The sequence below is a fragment of the Vulpes lagopus genome, chromosome 12, assembly GCF_018345385.1.
Source record: "Vulpes lagopus strain Blue_001 chromosome 12, ASM1834538v1, whole genome shotgun sequence".
In the NCBI taxonomy this organism is placed as follows: Eukaryota; Metazoa; Chordata; class Mammalia; order Carnivora; family Canidae; genus Vulpes; species Vulpes lagopus.
The window spans coordinates 20963822-20988113 of record NC_054835.1 but is presented as its reverse complement, the minus strand read 5'-3'; the positions used below and the strand labels follow the sequence as shown (position 1 = coordinate 20988113).

The 24292-nt window shown below is 54.3% G+C and overlaps 2 protein-coding genes across 5 annotated transcripts in view; one reads left to right on the top strand and one right to left on the bottom strand.

The window, feature by feature from the left end:
* Positions 1 to 17181, top strand: part of MYO1D (myosin ID) — a 327550-nt gene extending 310369 nt beyond the window's left edge. The window contains exon 22 of the mRNA XM_041723799.1: positions 14840 to 17181. Within this exon, the coding sequence (XP_041579733.1) occupies positions 14840 to 14996 (157 nt within the window). The 3' untranslated portion in view covers positions 14997 to 17181. The remainder of the gene's footprint in view (positions 1 to 14839) is intronic.
* Positions 716 to 22937, bottom strand: CDK5R1 (cyclin dependent kinase 5 regulatory subunit 1). 4 transcript variants are annotated; one of them, XR_005982946.1, is made up of 2 exons: positions 19526 to 22461; positions 716 to 742 (listed from the first exon to the last, which is right to left on the bottom strand). XR_005982946.1 is itself a non-coding variant. In XM_041723800.1 (2 exons), the coding sequence occupies exon 2, from the start codon at positions 22207 to 22209 to the stop codon at positions 21286 to 21288; it is 924 nt and encodes a 307-aa protein (XP_041579734.1). In that variant the 5' UTR covers positions 22210 to 22346; positions 22729 to 22937; the 3' UTR covers positions 18491 to 21285. The 4 variants fall into 4 exon arrangements, 1 of the variants encoding a protein (XP_041579734.1); XR_005982947.1 differs by lacking the exon at positions 716 to 742 and adding an exon at positions 11974 to 12833; XR_005982945.1 differs by lacking the exon at positions 716 to 742 and adding an exon at positions 18491 to 19318.
* Positions 22938 to 24292: the final 1355 nt, after the last annotated feature.

The window sequence follows — 24292 nt, the reverse complement described above, 5'->3', positions numbered from 1 at the left end:
GTCCTGACCTCTGGTCCCGTGCTTGACATTCTCTCGACATTCTCTAAATTTCACTTTTAGGTCAAGCTTCAAGGTCATCTCCGTCTGGCCAAGTCCTCCTCACCCTCTGAGGGGCAGCTCATTGCCTCCTGTCTGTAGGGTTCCAGAGATCTCTGTGAGCTAGGGAAGCCCAGGTAGGCTTCAGGGAAGAAGCACAATTAGAGCTTGGGGCATGTTGTCAAAGGGGGGAGACCCAGTGGCTTTGCCGCGTGAGCCCACTGGGCTCACTGTGAGCCTCTTCTCACAAGGACTCAGCACCGTCTCAGAGCTGCCTTCCTCTGCAGGGAATAGTGTGAGGAAGAGAAACCAGTTCTAGAGCAGGGTACTGCGAGCCCAGTTTGTTCAGTGTGTCTGCCCCGCAGATCCACCGGCCACACAGCACAAGAGGCTGCACCCTCTCCACAAAGCGGTCCATGTCTGCTTGGCATTGGGCACTCCCTTCCACTCTGCTTCCTGCACGACTCTACAGACCTTTAGTGGTGCCAGCTCTAGTGCCTTAGATAGTAGCCATTTGTTCGGTCAGCCTCCCTCCCGGGGCTGTAAGCTTCTTGAGAACGGAGCTGTTTTATTATTTATCTTGCAGCCCCAAGCCTTAGACACAGATGTTTGATGTGGAATGTGTTTTGAGACAATGCTGAGGAATTCCTGACCTTGTGAATAGACTTCTTTTTCTTGGTTCCCAACGCTGTTCAAAAACGCCATCCTAAAAAAAAGAAAAAGAAAAAAGAAAGCCATCTTCTAAGCCCAAGCCCAGTGAAAATGATTAATTTTACGGAGACGTCCTTCCCATGAGCCTCGTTTTAGTATGCACGCCCCCAGTGTGTTCGCATGTAGTTGAAGGCCCTTCAGTACTCCGTCCTCAGATGGGGCACCGCCGTCCTGCTCGCTCCTCCACCGAGTGACCCACAGCCACTGCAGATGGAGGCTAAGATGCTCCCTGACTGCGGGGGACTGAGCAGGGAGCTACAGGATGGTGTCCCCGACAAACCACTAGAAGCCATCTGTTCAGAGGAAGATGTGGGTCCTGGGGCATGTTCAGTCCGGTCTCACTTAGCACGTTCGTTAATGATGTGAGTAGAAAATAAACACCAGCATTCACAGATGGTGCTAACTTTGGAGGTGCTGTTAACAGAAGTGTCAAGATAGGAGAAGTAGAAATGTAAGCAGGAAACAGCAAAGATGTTAAAACAACAACTCTCAAACAGCTATTTTTTGGTAAAATCAAGCCCCTCAGAACACAAGCACCAAGACGAGAAGCTGAAAGAGAAGGCAGAGAACAGGAGCTTTCGGACAGATGTCTCCCCAAGGCCTCGGCCTCTTGTGACAGACGCAACATGGCCCGGGCATCCCCGGGACCCAGCCTGCAAGGCCACTCTGGTCACGGCCGCTGCCCCATTTGTTTTGTGGTAGGCCTTCTGTTTGGTTTGGTAGGGTTTTGTCTCGTTGCTGCTGTTTTTTGTTCTTTCTTCATATTTGAGGAAGTTGTGGGTTTTGTTCTTACAGTTTGGTTTTGAAAGATTTCATTACCCCTGGCATAAAGCATTAATTTGGGCATTTGGGGAGGGACCGCGGAATACACCCTTTAAATGAAGAGTCCAGATTCCAAATATATAAAGCAGAAGGAATCACTTCTCACCACCTCCATCTCTGATGGCAGGAGGGAGAGACAAACCAGAAAGGCAAGCAGCAGCCCTTGGCCTTGCAGCAGGGTCGGGGCAGGGGCGGAGGGGCACCAAGCTGCCTCCACCTGGCCAGGGGATAGCTGCCAATGCACAGAGCATAGGAACCTTCTGGATGACAAAAACAGAAACCAGGAGTGTCCAGGGAGCAGCAGTTCTCCTCAGGGACTCCTGGTGGAAAGGCTAGACACCAGTAGGCACCAGGGAATAGTCAGGACAGTGCAGCAACTCTCCAGGCACCACGACATGCCCCCTTCTTTGACTGCCTGGAAGCAACTGTGCCTGGCAACATCAGCCGTCTTCTGGCCAAGGAGTGGAAGAAGTAAATGCCCAGGAAGTGAAAGTGCACATAAAGTGGGGGTCATGGTCACAGCAAGACCGTCCAAACCTTAGTCGCATTACAGCGGATTCTGAATGCTTTTGACTGTGACTCGTGAGCACCAGGGATGAAAGAATCGTATCCCTGCTGCAGCCAGGCTGCCCCGCACGAGCACTAAGAGAGCATCTCGGTGTGAGGACTGAACAGATGGGAGTCAGTGGACGGGGGCATCATTCCAGAGACAGATCCCCCGGGCCTGGGTCTAGCCTCACCACTTAGCGGCTAGGAGGAGCTCCTTGACCCGTCCAAGCCTCTCTGTCCTCATCCACAGCACGGCTGCAGTCACAGCGCCTCATAAAGTTTGGTAAGGATTAAAGGGGGTGATGGGAGCAGTGAAAGGCTCCATCCAGTGCCAGAACATGGCAGGTTCTTGATGAATGCATGATGATTCTCAGCCTCCCCTGCCCCAGTCAAAGATGCCTTTGCATCTACACAAGGTACGCTACTAAGCAGTACCGGCCTTGGCCGGCACATATCTGTGTATATATGTATATATGTTTCTAAACTCCATCGGTCCAAGCGTTTGTCAGCCTACCACATGTGTTTATTTCCCCGAGAACTTCATTAGCAGTGGGGCAGGAACACCTAACAGGGGAAAGCTTGGATTTACCAAGCAAGGTAGTGAGTCACTGTACAAAGCAATTCTTCTGTGCTGAAAAGCATCCCCTGAATGGTGAGCATCCCTAATGCTCTATGCTTGAATAGACCCTCACTCAGAACGAGGTGCCAGGGGCATGCATGCCCAAGAGCCTAACCAGCTCACTTCTCAGCGATCCTGTTTTGATGATGCTCCAGGCTGGCCCCAGGTCTTCTGGTTGGTGTCTTATGTCAGAGTGAGTCCCAGCTACTTTCTCAGTCTCGTCTTTTAAGAAATACTATTCTTTCTTTAGACATTTATGGAACTCCTGTTTTGTCTTAGACACTGCAGTAGGAGCTCTCGGCAGGGGAATGAAAACTCCTCCGCTCTGCTGTGCTCAGAAGCACATAGTAAATAACAGGAACAGCTCACTAGTATATTCTAGGGACTATTTTAGCAGCGGGATGTATAGAGGTTTAGGCTTAGACTCAAGCCTCGATGCCTGGGTCTAAATTCTGGCGGTGCTGTGTGACCTTGGCTGATACTTAGCCTATGTGGGCCATGTTTCTTCTTCTGAAAATGGAACTTACCTCATGCAGTCATGAGGATGTTGCAAGTTGATATTTATAAAGCACTAAGTACATACTATATGCTTTCTTGCAATTATATTATTATTATAACACTGGCATGCCTCATTTTACTGGGCTTTGCTTTACTGTACTTCATAGAAAGTGCTTTTACAGATTGAGGGTTTGTAGCAACCTGGCGTCAAACAAGTCTCATGGCACCACTTTTCCTACAGCACTGGCTTCCTGTCTCTCACGTTTTGGTGATTTTCCCAGTATTTCCAACTTTTTCATTGTTATTATATTTATTATGGTGACCTGTGACCAGTGATCTTTGATGTTACTATTGTAATTGCTTTAGGGGCCCTAGAAACTGAGTCCATGGGCAAACTTAAGTGATAAATGTTATGTATTCTGACCCCTCCACCGACCAGCTGTCCCCCCACCTTCCACTGCATGTCTCTCCTCCTCCCCTGCAGGCTCCCCACTCCCTGAGACACAACACTATTGAAATTAGGGCAGTTAATGACCTTACAATGGCTTCTTAGTATTTAAGTGAGAGGAAGAGTCACACACCTCTCGCTGTAAATCAAAAACCAAGCAATGATTCAGCTTCCTGAGGAAGGCCTATCAAAAGCTGAGACAGACCAGAAGCTAGGCCTCTTGCACCAAATAGCCAAGTTGTAAACGTAGAGGAAAAGTGCTTAAAGGAAATTAGGGGCAGTCCTGGTGGCTCAGCGGTTTAGCACTGCCTTCAGCCCAGGGTGTAATCCTGGGGATCCGGGATCGAGTCCCACGTCAGGCTCCCTGCATGGAGCCTGCTTCTCCTTCTTCTGCCTGTCTCTGCCTCTCTCTCTCTCCCTCTCCCTCTCTGCCTCTCTCTCTTTTTCTCTCTCTCGGTTTCTCAGGAATAAATAAATAAAATCTTAAAGAAAAAAAAAAGGGAAATTAGAAGTCCTCCTCTAGTGAACACACATATGATGAGAGCAAAACGGCCTTATTGCTGTTTAGGGGTCTGAGCAGAAGACCAAATGAGCCACAACATTCCCTTAAGCTGAAGCCTAATCTAGAGCAAGGCCCCAACTCTCTTCAGTTCTGTGAAGGTTGAGAGAGGTAAGGAAGCTGCAGAAGAAAAGTGTGAAGCTGGCAGAGGTTAGTTCATGAGGCTTAGGAAAAGAAGCCATTTTCTTAACAGAAAAGTACAAGGCAAAGCAGGAAGTGCTGGGGCAGGAGCTGCAGCAAGTTCTCCAGGAGATCTAGCTAAGATCATTCATGAAGGTGGCTACACCCAATAGCCTCCTATTGGAAGAAGATGCCATCTAGGACTTTCAGAACTAGAGAGAAGTCAGTGATCGGCTTCAAAGGACAGGCTGACTCTCTCGTTAGGGGCTAATGCAGCTGGTGACTTTAAGTTGAACCTCACTGACCATTCTGAAAATCCTAGGGCCCTTAAGAATTAAATGTACTCTGCTTGTGCTCTATAAATGAAACAACAAAGCCTCGATGACAGTCATCTGTCTACAGCATCGTTTACTGAATAGTTCAAGCCCACTGTTGAGATTTACTGTTCAGAAAAAGAGTCCTTTCAAAATATGACTGCTCGCTAATGATGTACCTGGTCACCCAAGAGGCCTGATGGAGATGGATCAAGGAGTAATATCAACTTTCTAGTATTACTGCAGAAATACATTTCAGAAGGCTCTGGTTGCCACAAATAGTGATTCCTCTAGTGGATCTGTGCAAAGTAAATAGAAAATATTCTAGAAGGGATTCACCATTCTTAATGCCATTAAGAACATCTGTGATTGGGGCCCCTGGGTGGCTCAGTCGGTTGAGTGTCTGCCTTCAGCTCGGGTCATGGTCCCAGAGTCCTGGGATTAAGTCTCACATCAAGCTCCCTACTCAGGGAGTCGGCTTCTCCCTCTCCTTCTGCTGTTCCCTCTCTCTCACTTTCAAATAAATAAAATCTTTTTTAAAAATTGTGATTTGTGGGAAGGGGTCAAAACAACAATGTTGGGCAGCCTGGGTGGCTCAGTGGTTTAGCGCCGCCTTCAGCCCAGGGCCTGATCCGGGATCGAGTCCCTCATCAGGCTTCCTGCATGGAGCCTGCTTCTCCCTCTGCCTGTGTCTCTGCCTCTCTCTCTCTGTCTCTCTGTCTCTCATGAATAAATAAAATCTAAAAAATAAAAAAAATGTTAACAGGAATTTGGGACAAGTTGATTCCTACCCTCACAGAGGACTTTGAGGGATTTGAGTGGAGATGTGGTGGCCACAGCATGAAAACTAGAATTAGAAATGGAACCTGGGGGATCCCTGGGTGGCGCAGCGGTTTGGCGCCTGCCTTTGGCCCAGGGTGCGATCCTGGAGACCCCGGATCGAATCCCACATCAGGCTCCCGGTGCATGGAGCCTGCTTCTTCCTCCGCCTGTGTCTCTGCCTCTCTTTCTCTCTCTCTGTGACTATCATAAATAAATAAAAATTAAAAAAAAAAAAAAAGAAAGAAATGGAAACTGGGCGTGGGACCGAGTTGCCTCCATCTCATGATGACCCCTGAGCAGAAGAGGAGTTATTTCTTACAAATGAGTGAAGAAAGTGGTTTCTTTTTTTTAAAAAAAAGATTTTATTTATTTATTCATGAAAAACACAGAGAGAGAAAGGCAGAGACACAGGCAGAGGGAGAAGCAGGTTCCATGCAGGAGCCTGATGTGGAACTCGATTCCAGAACTCCAGGATCATGTCCTGAGCCAAAGGCAGAGGTTCAACCACTGAGCCACCCAGGCGTCCCAAGAAAGTGGTTTCTTGAGATGGAAACTGCTCCTGTGAAGAGGCTGTGAAAACTGTTGAAAGGACAACACAGGATTTAGAATAGGACATCCACCTAGGTGATAGAGGAGCAGCAGGGTTTTAGAGCGCTGACTCCCAATTTTGAGACAAGTCCTACTGTGGGTAACATGGTATCAAACAGCATCACCTGCTACAGAGAACTCATTCCTGAAAGGAAGAGACAAGCTTCACATTGCCTTATTTTAAGAAACTGCCCCAGCCACCCCAACTTTCAGCAACCAGCACCCCGATCATCAATCCAGCCATCAACATCAAGGCAGGACCCTCTACCAGCAAAGATTCCACTCACTGAAAACTCAGATGATGGTTATTATCTTTTAGCAATAAAGCATTCTTTTGGTGTGTATATTGGGTTTTTTATGACATAATGCTATTTATTACACACTTTAACAGACCACAGCATAGGATCAACTTAACTGTTACATGCGCTGAAAAACAGAATAAGTCATTTGACCCGTTTTACTGTGAGGTCTAGAACCAAAACTGCAGTGTCTCCGAGGTATGCCTGTATTCACCTTTTTTTTTTTTTTAATTGTATTATAGTCAGAAGCTGGTGTCTGTGTGATGGTGATTCTTAGGTACTTTGTGAACTTCCTTTTATGGTCTCGTGCCTGCGCTGTGTGTACAGTGTCACTTCTCTGGTGGGTGCTCTATTGTTGAGCACAGTGAATACACATACACAGAAGTTTATGAATTGGGTTCAAATCTGTGTTCTCTTCATGTCGTCTGCTGGTCTACATGTGTTTTAGGAAAGCGTATTAAGATCATTTTCTGTAACGGTAGACGTTTCATGGGTACCTTCCAGCTGAACTACTCCCCGATAAAGAAAACAATTATTCAGTGAGTGCTTTCCCCAGCAGCACTTTTTGCCAGCCTTCTTGTGATTCATATTTGCCTTGTGCAGCCTGTTTTGTTTTAACTTTTCCTTGTCGCACTGATTTAGATGGATCTCAGGCAAACAGCATGGCACTGCATTTCTAAATTAAATCTGAGAAGTCCCTTTTAACGTGGTTCGCACATCCACGTTGGTGTTTTCTTGTTCCCACATTTCTTCCTAGCTGTTCTTTTGTGCCTCTGCCTTGCAGTAGATGAAGCAGAGTTTCTTTCCCACTTGCTTCCACTTTTTCCAGAGTTGTGTATTTCAGTAGAGCATTCTTGTTTACCGTAAGTTCATTTTCTTCACGCTTGTGCAGGTCTTAGGGAGTCAAAAGTCCATCAGTGTCCCCATACACCTCTCCGATGCAAGAACCTAAGTGCCTCCCTGAGGATCACCACTCCATCTGTCATGTTGTTTTCCAGGACTGTATTTAGATCAGTGTTCGACTGAACCCCCAGAGTTAGTCATTTTCATTTGTTACTACTTTTTACAGTGAATGTACATTTAGATTTAGCTTGATGTCTGAGAAAGTCTTCATTTCATCCTCATGCTCAGATGATTGGCTGGGTATGGAATTCTAGGCTGATGGTTATTTTCCTTAAATGTTCAGAAGAGTCTGTTTTCATTATTTTCTCACTTTTGATGAGAAGGCCTACTATTCCTTTACAAGTAATGTGTCTTTTCCCTCTGGGTGTTCTTAAGGTTTCCTCTTTGCCTTTGGTGACCGGTAAGGGGTTGCTGTTCAAGAGATTAAGAGAAGAGAGCTTGAGGCTTCAGGTCTTTACTGGAAAACCATGTGTTTCCCCACGTAGGGATTCCTTTGCCACTTTGTCAGGCTGGAAGGCAGACTCATATGACATTTTTCTAGATCCAGCAGCCTGGCGGGGCTCAGCCTCAGACTTCAGACCCAGTGCCCTCCAGTGTGGCCCAGGCATGACCCCTGCTCAAGCCAGCATGTCCCCAGGCTTGCCATCTGCTAGACCCTCCCTCTCACAATGGCCTCGTGTCCCCCTCCCTCCTTCTAACTCCCAGAGATTATCCTTTCTTTCCTTCAGCCTCCACTTTGATTTTAAATATTCTTTCTGTGGAATTTTATTCACCTTTCTAGACACTGATAAGCCGTCAGGGAAGCTTGTCAGCTCCGATCATGTCATTGGAACCTGCAGAGCACGGTTGCACACTCTGAGCTGTGAGAGAGCCGTGGACACAGATGAACAGCCAGCTTAGCCCAGGGGGCAGGCGGTTCTCAAAAGCTCTGGGGACTGAAGGGATTTTAGCAGAGGAGTGACAGGATCCTTCTGTGCCTTGAGAAGATCTCTCTGATGACAATGTGGAAGACATGTTTGAAGTGGGGTATGGGGCAAATTGAAGACAGAGGAATCCGTTGGGAGGCTTCATCAGGGCTGAGCTCTGAGCTGCAGTTGTGGCAGTGGACAGAGACTGCAAAGGCCCAGTGAACAGAGCTTGGTGACTTGTTGTGGGCCATGGGGGGAGAAGAGAGATCCAGGCTGACTCCTGGCTTTCAGGCCTCTGTGACCAAGCAGATGATGACCACTCTGGCTATCATAGGCTTGACAAGAGGAGAGAGGCAGTTTTGGGGAAGGGGCCAAGAGGATGAGCTCAGCATTCGACCCCATGAAGACCCAAGTCAGGGATCCCTGGGTGGCACAGCGGTTTAGCGCCTGCCTTTGGCCCAGGGCACGATCCTGGAGACCCGGGATCGAGTCCCATGTCGGGCTCCCGGTGCGTGGAGCCTGCTTCTCCCTCTGCCTATGTCTCTGCCTCTCTCTCTCTCTGTGTGACTATCATAAATAAATAAATTAATTAAAAAAAAAAAAAAAAGACCCAAGTCAGGGGATTTGTCTAGTAGGTGGCAGCAGATATGTGCTGGACCTCAGGCTAGGATGGGGATACTGATTGGATAATGGTCACTGAAACTGCAGGCATGGCTGACACTGCTGTAGGATAATGTCTGAGATGAAAAGCACAACAGATAAAACAATACTTAAGGAGTAAGAATGCAAATACTCCTGTGGGAGTCCTCCTCCTTCCTGATGTGCCAATCGCAGACATCACCACCTCTGGAATCGCACCCCAGCTGAGGTGGCTCCCTCCAGGTGTCCCATGCACCTCACAGGGTGTTTATGTTTGCCCATCACCCTGGCAAGAATGGGAGTGTTGGGGCAGCTGGGTGGCTCAGTCGGTTGAGCGTCTGCTTTCAGCTCAGGTCATGATCCTGGGATCCTGGGATCTAGCCCCGCACCAGGCTTCCTGCTCAGCAGGAAGTTTGCTTCTCCCTCTCCCCCCTGCTCATGCTCGCTCTCTCTCTCTCTCTCTCTCTCTCTCTCTCTCTCAAATAAGAAAATAAAATTTAAAAAAAAAAAAAAAGAAGAAGAAGAAGAATGAGAGTATCTTGAGCTCAGGCCTGGGGCCCAGCCAGGGTAGGTGCTCAGTAAATAGTTGCCAAGAGAAGAGTAGGCCAGGGAGAAATGGAGAAATGAGTGATGGTGGTTGGTGAGGAGAGAGCAGAGGCAGGGCCGCAAGTAGGGTACATGGGGTTTCTGCCCACTGGACCTCCTGTATGCTGGCTCAGTTCAGGGATGCAGAGGCAGGTGCCAGGCTGGGCCAGGGCCTCAGGACAAGCTGCCTGTCAAGAGCCGTGTAGTGACAAGGGAAGTTTTATCTTCTAAATAAAAATGGTGATCCCATCCCTTACCAGCAGCAAGCCCAAACAGGATTCAGTAGACCAGGAGATGGGACACTCCTCCCTGATTTCAGCACCATGGGGCACTGAACTCTTAGACTCGTTTTTAGAAGTGACCTCGCCCCAAGTACCCATTCGACTCCAACAGAAACAGAAGTAGCATTTCCTAAAGCCGGATTTTGAAAGACTAGCCTCCTGTGGTTTGACACAAGTAGAGGGGCTTGCTTCCTGAAGCAAAACGCACTGAGACAGCTGCACACATGAGCTCTAGATGTCCCATCTATAGCATGTCCTTGGCGAGCACCCAAGCCTACTCGTTTGTGTCCTAGGGGTGCCTAGAAAGAGAATGGCCTGACTCTCTGGTCCATCACGAAGTGCTTACTACACGTCTCATCACTTGGAGAGGTATCTATTTACAACCTGCCTGTGCTCGGTGCAAGGCGAGCTTCCTCCCACCACATCCTGTGTGCAAACATGAGAGCGCATGTTGCACTAGCCTCACATTCTCGGGAGCACCTCGCCGGCCCCCAGAGAACGTGCTCACCGAGGCACTGCACTGCACTCCACCCCCTCTGTTCCCCTGTAGAGTCCATTTATCAGAACAGGGTCACCACTGCTCCAGCAGGGAATCAGCAACGCCACTGAGATAGTGTCCCACTCATTTCTGCACATCCTAGTCTGCATGGAGGCCAGTGGGTGGGAGTCTCCTAATCCCAGCTGAGCAGAGCTGGACAGGAGGGAACATTTTCTGGGCCAGTTCAGCTCCCACGGTGACTTTTCTTGCCCCATTCTGTGCAGGACTGACAAAAAACACAGGGTTCACATGGGGATGCCCATTGATCAGGTCTTGCATTTACCCACAGATTTCTCTAATGAGGACAGGACTCTAAATGCAAAATGAAGGAACGTAATTTGATAAAGGCCATTTGCCTGCAATGATGGCTCCGAACAGATGAAACAAGATGAAAGTCCCCGAATTCCAGAGTTTGCTGAGCCATTAAATCCTGTAACAGAAGATGGGGAGGAAAACACCCCTCCCCTTGCAGCCAGCCTCCAACGGCAGCTGTCATTTGGCTTGGCATGCCATCAGAAGAAGACATGCTGCCTCCATCTATAAAATCTGCCTTCTTTTCTTTAAAATATGAGGGAGGTAGAAAGATTTCTGGGGTGGTGAAGCTCCAGCAAGAGAGGCCAGTTGATCCTCCTGGAGTGTCCACTTCCTGTCTGCCACTCGTACCCAGCTACTGGTGTGTCTCCAAAACAGGCACAAGAAACCCCTTCCTAACAACAAAGAAACCCCTTGCTGGTCTTAAAACCATTTTGGTTGAGCTTGAAATGAGAAAAAAACACGGTTTGAGGGCAAAGCTCTTATTTATTAAGATTTTATTGTATTAGAGGGGATCCCTGGGTGGCTCAGTGATTTAGCACCTGTCTTTGGCCCAGGGCGCGGTCCTGGAGTCCCGGGATCGAGTTCTGCATCGGGCTCCCAGCATGGAGCCTGCTTCTCTCTCTATCATGAATAAATAGAATCTTAAAATATTTTTTTTTATTGTATTAGAGAGTGCACACACATGCACATGAGTGTGGGGGGGAGCTGAGGGAGAGGAATAGCAAGCCGACTCCGCACCGAGTACAGAGCCCCATGCAGTCACAATCCCACCACCCTGTGATCACGACCTGAGCCAAAACCAAAATCAGATGCTCAGTCGACTAAGCCACCCAGGCATCTTTAGATTAACCCATTTTTTTGTATTATTGTGGTAAAATGCACAAAAATTTACCATTAGTCACATTTAGTACAAGTCACAATGCTGTGCAATCACCACCACTGTCTAGTTCCAGAATATTTTCATCATCCCAGAAGGAAACCCCATACCCTTTAAGCAATCCCCCCACACCCCACTCCTCTGTTTTTGTCTCTAAGGATTTGGGTATTTATAGTACATTTCATATAAGTGGGATTATGCCATATGTGGCTTTTCATATCTGGCTTCTTTCACTTAGCGTGTTCCCAAGGTCCATCCATGTTGTAGCCTGTGTCAGCACTTCCTTTTTATGGATGAATAATATTTCATTGAATTGATAGACCACTTTGTCCCTTCATCAGTTAATAGATATTTGGCTTATTTCTAGTTCTTGTTTCTTTTTTTTTTAATATTTTATTTATTTATTTATTCATGAGACACAGAGACAGAGAGAGAAGCAGGCTCCATGCAGGGAGCCCGATGTGGGACTCGATCCCAGAACTCTGGGATTACGCCCTGGGCTGAAGGCAGATGCTCAACCGCTGAGCCACCCAGGCATCCCGACTAAGCCACCCAGGCGTCCCCGATCTCTTGTTTATTGTAAATAATGCTGCTGTAAACATTCTGGTACACGTGTGAACATCGGCTTTCAGGTATACCAGGAGTGGAAGGAATTGCTGGGTCATGTGGTATATAATTTTATGTGTGACTTACGGAGCAGTCACCAGACTCAATCCACATCATCCTTCTCTGTCACCTATCGGTGGCTGTGTGCGGACGGCACCAGCAGAGGTTGCTTAGCCCAGCTCTTGAGACCAGAAGACTGGTTCTCCTTCCAGCCGCACACTGTTCTGTTCTAAAGTCATCCCATGTAGCCCCTCACCCCCCAACTTCTGCCCAAACCCCACAGCACTCCATAAAGACGGGCTGGGAATCAGGGAAGGAGCAGGAGCACAGGCAAGGACTGTCACTTAAGTTGACAGTACAGACAGAATATTCCTTTGCTATTCCTTGCTAAGGGGCAAGTCTCCCTTGTAGAACCCTCCCATTTTACAGGCTGTCTGACCACTTTCCCTTTGGAATGAACTTCATGGGTTGGGTGTGCTTCAGCCCTACAAGGATCCCAACCAACTGTGCCCAGCATTTACACATATTTGAAGCTGGCAGAGCTGTGTTGAAAGGAGGGAACAGTTTGCAGAGCAGATGACATGAGGCTGCACACCACGCTCGCGCCGCCAGCCCAGAGCAGCCCAGCTAAAAGTGTGTGTGTTGTCCATCAGCACCCAGGGGGCATCCCCACATGCATGCCACAGTGCATGAGCCAGCCCTCCAGGGACTTAGATTCTAGAAGCAGAGACTGTACCTGTGCTGAGGCTGCCTAGGAAGGCTAGCAGAGATGCATCCAGAATATTCTCATCATCCCCTGCAAAATGAAGGAATGTGATTTGATAAAGGCCATTTGTCTGCAATGATGGCCAGCCCAGTGTGGGGAGGAGCAAACTGGAGCACTGGTTCTCTGTGGCTTTTCTATCCTGCAACCCCCACCCCGGCAGCTCCATGTTCAAGGTGAAGTTGGGCCACTGTTACCTCGTTATCTGTTCTAGCCTCTCATTCCTCTTTGGTTTCCCACCAGCCTCAACCCTGCACCAAGAGTGTTGAGCAGATGCTAGAGACGCCCAGAGCCCAAAAGGAGGCGGCAAAGTGCAGTCAGGGGCCCTCTCTGTGGACACTGAACTCAGGGCTAAGGAGGGTCTGGAGTCAGAAGGACCCGACTGAAAGTAGTGTGTCTCAAAGGGTACAAATGCAAGAAGGTGGGGGTAGCTGGGGAGTCCCGTTCCCACCCCTGTGTTTAGAATATGGCCCCTTTAGAGCCTTTTCCCGAGGACTTTGAGGCCCCCAGGTGACTCTAGAACCCACTGTGTGCACAATGGGGTACCATGGAGAGGGGCCGCAGATATGGACTGGGAGGCTGGGCCTGTCCCCAGCAGGGCACTGAGGGAAGGACACATGCCCCCCAGGAGGCCAGGACAAAAGGGAGGCCTCTGCCAGGCTCAGAATGGGGGCATCTCCAGGGGATATGATTCCAGCTCAGGGGGACCCGGAGGTGGTGCCAGGGTGACAAGGAGGAGAAAGAGGTGACAAACTCAGGAAGGTGCAGGTACCGAGTCCCGGAAGCATCACCAGGTACAGGCAGGGCCACGGTGCAGAGGCTTTGCTGGCCGTGGGCCGGCAGGACAGTGGAGACCATGGTCGCAGGTCCCCACACCGAGACCCTGCACAGCAGCCCTGGCTCCCCCGGGAACAGAGCCTGCCTGAGTCATTGCCTTTGGTGGACTCTATTTTTATGTCCAAGTCTGGTTAAAAATAGCTGTCTAAGCCAAGGTTTTAGCTGCAGCTGACAAGACATTAAGTATTAGGTACCTGATGCCCACAAGTGATAACCACGGGTCTCTTCCCGCTCCAGCATCCGTCTCCGGGACATACCCAGGGAGAAGGCAGGCAGGAGAGGGGCGCGGGGATGCCCCCTGGCAGCATGGAGCCCAGGAGAGCCCACGCTGGGCCCCATGTCCGTCCAAGGGGCCGCAACTCCTGTCAGGCCAGCGTGTGCCCAGAAGGCACCTCGCACACACCTGGGCGCAGCAGGGTCAAGTGCACCGCCGGACTGGCCACCAGTGACACCGCAGGCCCTCTTCCTTGCACCTCTGGCTCCGAGAAAGCCGAGGGGCACAAGCCAGTGTGTGGCACGGGGGTGTGCTAGCGTGTGTGAGCGCACAGGAGGTGCCTGCCACTTTGCACACATTTCTCTGCTCAGCAAGCAGGTGGCATCTGGAACATGTGCGGTGTGGCGGCCCTCGGCAGGTGCTCCCACACTGGGAGGTGACAGGGAGCCACCACCACGCTGGCCTTGAGCATCCCTGGAGTCGGAGAGGGCCTGCCCGCGGTGCTGGGAAAGCGGGGGTCAGCCCCAGTTCCCACGGCTGGGCCCTTTGGCCGGCAGGATACCCAGAAGACCTTTCACCCAGGAGAGTCCACGGGCAAGAATCTCCAGTCACCCCTAGACGTGCCTTCCCAGGCTCCCTGTTGCTCCACGGACTGCTCGGTAGCCCTGAATCAGAAGCCTGTGCCCCTCCTGACCACAAGCCCCCTGCTGCCTCTAACGCCCAGGTGACTGGGGACCTGGCCTCAGGCCAGAGCACGGCAGGCCTGGTGCAGGCCCAGCGACCCAGCGTCAGCCCCAATCCCTGTGGATCGAGGCTGCAGCCAGCGCCGGCCCTTGCTGCCCTCGCCCTCTCCGGGGTCACCGCCTGGGCCACCGCAAGGCCCGGAGGAGCTCGGCACACAGCGGGCCCCAAGCGCTGCCAGGGCAGTTCACCCCACTCTGGCTGCCTGCTAACCGCCTGTCTGGTCTTTCTCTTTCTGGTTTTCCAGTGAGAAGCGCCACCTCCAAGTCAACGTCACCAACCCCGTGCAGTGCAGCCTGCATGGGAAGAAGTGCACGGTCTCCGTGGAGACGCGGCTCAACCAGCCCGAGCCCGACTTCACCAAGAACCGCTCTGGCTTCATCCTCAGCGTGCCGGGGAACTGACAGCCCGAGGGGAGGCCTCGCCAGCGCTCGGGGCCGCCCCACCTCCAGGGCCCGGTCTAAATTGCCGACTCCCCGCTACTGCCCGCTAGAAATCAGCTCGCCAGGGTCCGTGCTTGGGGCCAAGCCCCCCTTCTGCCTCCTCCAAGGCTCCTCCCCTGAGGTTGTCCTGCTGGCTTTCTGCCTCTGGTCTCCGTCCTTCCCTCCCCCCGCCAATTTTCCAGTCCTCACTCAACAAACCAAAGATCCTGATGTCCTGCCACAGACCCTGAGCTCACGCCCAGACCATAGCTCATCACAGAGGCAACGTGATGGTGCCTCCAGTCAGTGAAGGCCCCTGCCGCCACCGCCCCCCCTCCCCAAGCCGCACCATTTGCCAGGTCAGGTCAGTGAGCCTTGACCCAGGGACCAGCAACTGACCCTGCAAGGGGTGGATGCAGTTTCCCCAACCAAAAACATGCTCCCCTGGGGGGTGGGGAGGAGATTGGCAGAGATGAGCTGGGGATGTAGCCCTGCTCTCTCTGCGAGGGCAGCCTGCCACCCCTTCCCTGAAGGTGACCTGGCTCAGAGCTCCTCAGTGGAGCCCCTCACCCCCAGCAGTTAACCAAGGCCATCAGGTGAGCAGGGTCACTAGCAGGGCTGGCCCCTCAGCCCAGAGGCCGGCAGAGCATCTATGCCCAGGGCCTGCCTCACACCAGGCCTGCAGGCCTCCTCTCTGGGAGAAAGCAGAGCACGTGCTCCAAGGGCCATCTTCCTTACTACACAGCCTGGGCCCGCGGGTGTAGCACACTCGTGTGCACAGTCGCAGAGCTGCTCAGTGGTTACCGTGTCTCCTGTGCCCACACTCATGTCCAAGCGCCGATAAGAAACCAGAGTGGTAGGGCCAGGGAGTATTCGGGGGTCTGGAAGTTTCCCTTCTGACACCTCTGTTTCATACACACTTGGAGAATGGGGACCAGGGCCAGAGGGGCAGAGTGACAGACACAGAGTGGGGGTCCCGGCACTGCAGGCCAGGCCAGGATGCCCACCTGCCCCCACGTATACACACACACACACACACACACCCCTCGCCGCTGCAGCTGGGGCCCAATGCAGGCCTCGTGCCAGGAGAGTGCCACCGCCCTGCCAGTCTGTGCCCAATGGAAAGCATGGAGCCTCAGATGTCATCCTGAGATCGCTGTGCTCCTGAGCCTCAGCTGAGGACGCTGCCCCAACCCCCTGAGCAGCCCAGGCCTCCCAGCCAGGAGCCATAATGGGAGAGACTTGGGATACCCCATGTGGGGAGGGGGCTAAGGTTGAGCCCATGACTCAGGGGGAGACTGGCAGGATGCAAAAGAGGGACGTGCTTTCCCCCCGCCACCCCGCCCACTCTTGACCTGCCACCCTGACTCTGCAAAACACACCAAGTGCCTGAGCACAGCTCCTCTGTGCCTGGCCCAGTGCCTGACACGGCCAGCTGGCTGACACCCGTGCAGTCCCAACAGCAGGGTCTCATCCGCACCCCAACTTCCCAGGGCCCAGGAAACATTTGCACCATGTGCAATTTGCAACAAAGAATCCTCTCTCGACATCCTGTCCTTAGAAACCCCGCCTCATTCTCCAAGCCTGGTCGGCTGCCTGCACAGCCCAGAGGCGCCGTTGGCCTGGTCTAGCAACAGAATTTTGCCAATCACCTTGACACTAGTTGAACCGTCCTAACTGGAACGGCGCCTCCTTTCCACTCATTTCCCCAAACTTGTCGCTTTACACTAGAGACATGTACATGTATGTTTTAGATGCTCCAAAATGGAACATGCCAAATGAGTGCCTTTGCCTTTCTGAGGCTGGGGAGGCGGTGGGCCTTGGAGTCCTCCCTCCAGCCGTCTGGGGTTGCCTGTGGCTCCTCAGGCCAGCAGAGGGGCTTCCAGCCGAGGGCCAGCCCACAAACACTTTTTCATGATGTCCTCAAAGAAGTCCCATTATGTGGCACCTGAAGGAGTAAGAATTGAGGGTGTGATCTCAGTGGTGCTTCCAGGGGGCCGGGGGTGAGCAGGAGGACGCAGTGATTGTAGGCAACGAAGTGTTTCTCTTGATCTAATTAAATGCAGTGGTATGGTTTGCTGCGTTTATTCCTATTTTCCATTAAATTAACTTTATTTCTAGAGCATATTTTGATTTACCATCAAGAGCAATAAAGCATTAAATCTCATTTTTAAAGGTATCCTGCTCATCTGTAATTGAGAACTATACACAAAGTCAGCTGTTGTCCCAGAGGATGGGAGGGAGCATGAAGCGCAAATAAGGTAAAATGGAGGATAATTTACTGGGGGCTTTTGAACAGGAATATGAAACAGCCGGTGAGGCACAAGCAGTAGGGAGGCCGGGAGGTGGCGTTAAATCAAGCACTTTGCTCCATCATTTTGAGGTCTGTCCGCTAGATTCGTGAAGTTCACTGCGTTCCGGTTCCGGTGGCCTGAAGTCACCGATGCCTACAGAGGCCGGGTGGCCTTGCCCCAGGCTGGCTGGCTGGGGACAAAGGGGTGGCAAGAGAAGGAGCCAGAGGAATCTGGACCTCTCGGGGAGGGGTAGAGCTGCAGGTAAGCAAGGCCCCGCCGAGACGAAAGAGCCTCCCAGCACTCAAGGGCCACTGGGTCACCGTCATTGGTGGCAAAGGATGTGCAGTGCACCTACTCTGACCCAAACCAAAGGACATGCCCTGAAAGCTAGCGGCCCTGATCACAAAGCTGACCGCTCCCAAGGGCCAACTGGGTGGAGAGGCCTTCTTAGCGATCACAGTGCAGGGCCAGGAGGCTCAAGGCCACACTACCCGAGACCCAGGAGCTTGGGCTGGTGGCAGGAGCAGGCACAGACCACCGGCAGCGCAGCCGGTGGGGGGAACCCCACCCTTGCCACACTATGGGCTGGGGTGGCTGCTTATTCGGGAGCCCCGGCGCTGGATTTCTCGCTCTTGGAAACCCGCACAGAGCTAAGCTGTCAGGGCTGAGCCACATGAACACCCTTCTACACCCGCCGGCCAGAGAGGAAGCATCTGGGCGCTGGGCGCTGGGAAGGAGAGCCAGGCCTAGGCTACGCGGGGGCAGCGGCCTCAGAGCCAAGCTCCACTGTGGGGCCTGAGGCCTGGCGCCCCTGCAGGAGCCACTGCGCCAGGCCTCACGGGGCCATGCCCCGGCCTGCTTGTCCCCCTGGCTACAGGTCCCACTCACCCAGCCCGGCCAGGCCAGGCCCAGTCAAGGGAGCCTCTGCGGAGCAACTCCCACCCCCGCCCAGCTAAGCCCGAGTTGACTTAACCTGCTGACCTAACCCGAGCTTCTCTCTTAATCACCTTAACGTGAACGCACCGGTTAAGTCCTCTCCCAGAGCCCAGCCCTCCCCTCCGCCCCCACCGCCCCTCCCCTCCCCCACGATACAAATCCAATTATGTTCCCAGCACAGGAATCATTTATAAAAGGGGCCCCCAGCCTGCTCATGAATGACGTGCCCACAAAAAGAGGCCTATGTAATGGATGGTCAGTGCATTTTATTTAATCAGCACAGTACAAAAATAAATAAAAATAAGGGAAAGGGAATTAAATTACAGCCAAACTGAGCTTCATGACCTTGTCAGATTATAAACCACACATACTTACAAACACACTACACATACATACAAAATGAGACAAATATAAATTAATATTAACAATACCCACGGTTTGGTCAAAGGATAACTACAGAACGAATTGCACTAAGAACCAACATACACCGCACGTGTAATTAGCAGTTTCAAATATACAGCCTATGAATAATTCCGAGTGGGAAAAATGGCACGTTTTCTTTTCATTGCAAGTTTAACAACTGTTGGAACAGAACTAAATTCTAATAAATAACTGCATGGAAAGAATAGATCAACCCTTCAGGTTTACAAGAAAAAGAGAAAAACCAAATCCTGAACTACTCCTGTGACTTGTTCTGTGCACGGGTGTAAGGTTCACAGCCATCTGTTCTAAGATTATTTTTCTTAAGACACAAAATGCTCCTGGTTCGCATGCACAATATCACTGTAAACGCAACAATTAAAGAATAAAGGGGTTGGGTTTTTTTTTTTTCCGTAGGTTAGTTTTTCTTTTTTTTTTTTTCTTTTTTCTTTTAATCATTGTTCTAAAAGTAGTCTTCATAGCAGCATGTCAGATGGGCTCAGGGCCCGCACGCTGGAGTCCATCAGCTCCCGCACCCGGTACTGACCAGCACAAGGGCAGGGAGGAGGCCACGGCCGGCTTCTCACCGGGGGAGCCAGAGACTGACCTCCTCAGCCCCGAGCCGAGCCGCTGAGCCGCTCCTGAAATGGGCCCCTCCCCCAAGAAATAAAAAAATAAAATACGGAGAAAGAGCAGGAAAACACACAACCGGAATACTGGGGATGCGGCCGGAGCGTGGGGTTTCAGCCCAAGCTCAGCCGCCGGGTGAGTGACTACAGACACGCACCCCTCCTCTTGAGACCTTGCGCCCCAACCTCCCTCCCCACTTCTGGGCCCCGCTGCCCCCCAAGGGCCTCCTACCTCAGGTCACACGTGGCAGCGGGATCTGAACAGACGGGCTGGGTGACAGCTCCCACCGAGATAGAGGCGTGGCGGCCAAGTCTGTGGCAGCAGCCGAGGTTCCTTCCAGCTCCGCCTCAGCTTATTTGGCAGCCCAGGGAGGGCTCAGCACAGCTGGGGCGAGGGATCGCCATCCCAGCCCCGGGCGGGCCCTCCTCCCCTTCCCCGGGAAGGGGCAGCTCCGCTCCAGGCCTCTTAAAGTGAGACCCCGGTTTCACAGCTTTCTCTCGTGTGAATTTCAGTAGTGCTTCTGCTGAAACCAGCAGCCACCTAGAACCTATCCTGTGTCAGAGGACCCCCTGCCTGCCCCCTGCCACCCCCCCTCCCTGGGACTGGAGGGAGACTTCCCCAGGGCATCTTCACATTGACCTTTATTCCCCAAAGCTGGAGTGACGGGCCACAGAGGAAGACTCGCTCCCTTCTCCTGGTCCTCTCCCAAGTCCCAAGCCACCAATCTGGGAGAATCAAAAAGGAAATTGATTAAGTACATGTCGTGTGTTTTTCACAGCCACTAAGGTAAGGTGGAAACCCAAATCGGCAGCTGCAAATGATCAGGTGCAGAATGGCAGGCTTCCGAAGCCATGAGGAGCGCTACTCCGGCCTTGGAATTGTCTCCAAGATCCAGTGGTCTCACTGGGCCTCGCAGGGCAAGGCTTTGTCTTCAGAAGAAACTGAACTGTTTGAAACAGCTTTAAATGAACAGGGGTGGGGACGGGGGGTGGGGGTGGGTACATCATTACCCCATCATTCTGGTCCCCGACATCACCTCGGCTCTGCAGGAACAAATGTCATGCACCAGCAAGAGGCCTTAGCCCTCAGGTGAGCACTGGCTGGTTTCAGGCACGACGACCCCACCTGCTCAGAAGGCAGGCTGTCGGTGAGGGGCACCTGCAGCCGCCCTGGCCTTCGCCACAGGGTGAGTAAGCTGCATTAGTCAAAGGAAAGATTCGCCCAGGAAAGGAGCTGTCCCTAGCTTCACCCCACCCCTTTAGCTGGGACCCCAAATCAAAGAACGTAATGAGTCAAACCAGCTCATTAACCAACACTACCAACACGGCTAGGAGCAGGGGGTAAGGAGGCCAGGGGGCAAGTTCCATGTCCTCACTAAAGGAAAACTCTTCTCCCTAATAAAAGAAAAAAGAGCAAACCAGGGTGGTGCATGGTCAAACGACAGGACACAATCTTTGTACCAGGGCAGCTTCTCCTCGACGAGTTGTCCCAGGGTGGTGGGCACCTCGCCTCACAACCCCATTCGTGGCTCAGACAGGGTGGCCAGCTCCACAGGCCTCTGGGAGAACAGATGACCCAAAACAAAAGCCAAGAAAGGCCCTCCAACCGGCAACAGCAATGGCTCCCCAGGGCCAACTGGCCAGAGGCCCCTCTCTGGCTCCCATGCCAGGAGTGGCGGGCAGCCTCACCTGCCCTGGTCCAGCAAGGGCACAGGTGGCAGAGACAGGTCAGTCCTTCAAATTCCCCAAAGTTGAGAAGTCAGTGGCCTGGGTGGCTCTGAACACATCTTCTGGGTTTTTGCACAAGGTTCGGGAGTTCAAAAGCGCCCAGAGTTCTTGGCAGGGCTGAAGAAAACCCCAAGGAGAGAAGGTGGGAAGGAAGAGGCCCTCGGTGGCTCTGCTAGACACGTACTGTACACAAAATCTGATTTGCTTAATAATAAATTTTTAAAAATGAATTGAATCCTTGAGCCATGATGCGGGCTACAGGGCTCACCGATCGAGCCCCAGGAGGAGCCGCTTCTTGTCCTCCTGACCACTCTCGTTCTTCAGGTCGGAGAACACCTGTGTGAAGTAGTGCGGGTCGGCATTGATCTGCAGCATCTTGGAGCTCATGAGGTTGATGACGGAGAGGCAGCGGTCCCAAAAGGCCTCCTTGCAGCTCTCCACCAGGAAGGGCTTGAGCGGGTAGGAGATCTCGTTGCCCATGTAGGAGTAGGAGAGGTACAGGCAGGTCAGCAGGATGGCCTGGAGCTCGTGGTCCGAGCCCACCTCGGAGGAGATGACATCCCTGCAGAGCATGTAGAGGAAGACCACGTTGGCCGGCGTGATGAAGCCCTGGTCCTGCCAGCCCTGCAGAAGCAGCGAGCGGTCCACGCTGCGCAGCCAGAGCACAGGGTCCGTGGGGGACAGGTGCTTCAGGCGGTAGCACCGGCGGCAGAGAAACTCGCCCAGGCAGCGCAGCAGCTCGCTGGTGGACGCCTGGACGATGACACGTTTGGGCGTCCCCGCGGAGGTGAGAGCCGGGTGCGGGGCCTTCTTGACAGAAGAGGAGACCCCGGTCTGGGAGCCCGAGAGCTGGCTGGCGGGGGGCGCGGGCGGCTGGGCCGGCGGGGGCTGGGCGAACGTGGACAGGTTGGCGCACGACAGCGACTTCTTCAGGTTCTCATTGTTGAGGTGCGTGATGTTGTTCTGGTAGCTGCTGTTGGGCTGCACCTTCTTGGAGTTCTTCTTCTTGGCCGACACGGCCACGATCCTCTTCCACGGCAGCACGGAGATGATGGAGTGCCGCTTCAGGTTCTTGTCCTTGGCGTTCTTGCTGTTCTGCACGGCCGTGTAGTGGCCCACCGTGGCCGCGCCATCCTCAAACAGCGTGGCCTTGCGGTAGCTGGGGGACAGGGACAGCACCGTGCCCATGGTGCCGCTGCGCGCCGGGCGGGGGCCCGCGCCCCTGCGCGCCCAGCCTGCCGGCCGGAGGCGGTCGGCTCAGCGGGCCCGCGGCGTCCGGGGCGCGAGGCGGGGGCGCTCCGGGGGCGCCGGCTGCCCCCTCGGATCTGCGTGGAAAACAAGATGGTTCTCAGCACCGGGCGGGGCTCGGCGCCGCGCTCCGCCACCCGGGCCGAGGCGGCCCCCGCGGCCCTGGCCCCGGCCTCGCGCCCCCGCGCCCCCGCGCCCCCGCGCCCCCGCGCCGCAGCCCGGCCGCCTCCACTGCGGCACCCCCGCCCGCCTCCGCGGCCGCTGCGTCCCGACCGCAGCGGGAGGGGCCCGGCGCCCGCGGAGGTGGAGGCGGAGGAGGTGGAGGCGGAGGCGGAGGCGGAGGCGGCGGCGGCGGCCGGGGACCCCCGCCTCGACACACCGCGCGCGGCCCCGGCCCCGGCCCCGGCCCCGGCCCCGGCTCCTCGGGGGGCAGCGGGCGGCCGCGAGGCGCAGGCTTACCGGGCAGGCGGCGGCGGCTCCGGCGCTCCGCGCCCTCCCTCCGCAATGCGCGCCGCGGCTCGGGCCCGCGGTCCCGGCGCTCGGCGGGGCTCGGCGGGGCTCGCGCTCGGCGGCGGCGGCGGCTCCGGAGCTTCTGTCCAAGGTTCTGCAGGCGCTGCGGCCCCGCCCCCCGCCGGCCGCCCGCCGCCTGCGCCGCCGCCGCGCTCCCGCGCCCGCGCCCGCGCCCGCTCCCGCTCCCGCTCCCGCCCGGGCGCGCACCTCGGCGGCCTCGCTGTCGGGGGCGCGCGCGCGGCCCACGCACGGCCGGGGCTGGCCTGCTCCAGCGGAGGGGCCGGGGGCCGGGGGCCGGGGCCGCCGCGGTCCTCAGCGCCAGCCGTGCGCGGTGCGGGCAGGGACGCGGCCAGGGACGCGGCCAGGGCCCGAGCGCCTCTAGTCGCCGCGCCCCATCTAGGACCCGGACTCGGACGCCGGCGGCGGGTACTCCCGGCCCCGGCCCCGCCCCGCCCGCCCCTCCCTCCCGCCCCGCTCTGCGCCGCCGCGCCAGCAGCAGCCCGGCCGCGTGAGTCCCCGGCGCGCCGCGCAGCCGAGCTCCGGCGGGGCCGGGGAAGGGGGGGCGCCGGGGGCGGGACCGAGGCCCGAACCCGCCCGCCGCCCCGCCCAGACACGTGCTGCCTTTGTTCCCGCCGCGGCACCCGCAGCCGCTGGCCGCGGGGGCGCTCTCGGCCGCGTCCCCGCCCAGGCGACGCGCGGCCCGCCGGGCTGGGGCTGGGGCTGCAGCTGCGGCGCGAGAAGCCATCCACGGAGGCTGGGTTTCCCGAGACCCCTTTCCCCATTAACACCCTCGTGCCCCGGGGAAGGAGCTATGGAGGTCGAGGGGGAAGGCCCCGAGCCGGGGGCGCGGAGGCGAAGCCTTGCTGAAGCCACTCGCATCCCGCTGGACTGTCCCATCGGCTTTCACGCCCACCCCGGCCGGCCGGGGCCTCGGTCCCCGCACCTCGGGGAAATGGCCGGAGCCTGGGTCAAGAGGAGTCGTCGGCAGTTCTGGCGGGCCCACAAGCAGACTGGCTCTCCCGCCCCCGCCAGGGCCAGGGCCAGGGCCAGGGCCAGGGCCAGGGCCAGGGCCAGGGCCGTGAGCCCCCCAGAGATGGGCCAGCCCTTCACAACTGTGACCTGCGCATTTCCCCTGGCCCTCTTATCGGTTACAGTAAAACTGAAGCAACCGCTTTTCCAACCATCCTCTGATCTTCTGATTTAAGTGTTTTTCATGCTAACCACGTATCAGACCTGATGCTGGCCAAATTGTAAAACTGACTTCTAGTAAGAACTGCCCTCAAGGACAAGAATTCATATCCTTCACAAGAGCTATTCTTCACTTGTTTTTCTTTTAGTTTGGTCTGGAAATTGATCTAGAGTTGCCCACAAACCAGAGAAACAGAAGATTCAAACAGTATCTTAATCCGGATTATCACCTCTGGACCAAAAGATAAGGAAGTGGTAATCCAGATTAACTACCCAATTCCCGGACTCCGGGCCACACCAGCCCACGAGGCTGTCAACCCGCGGC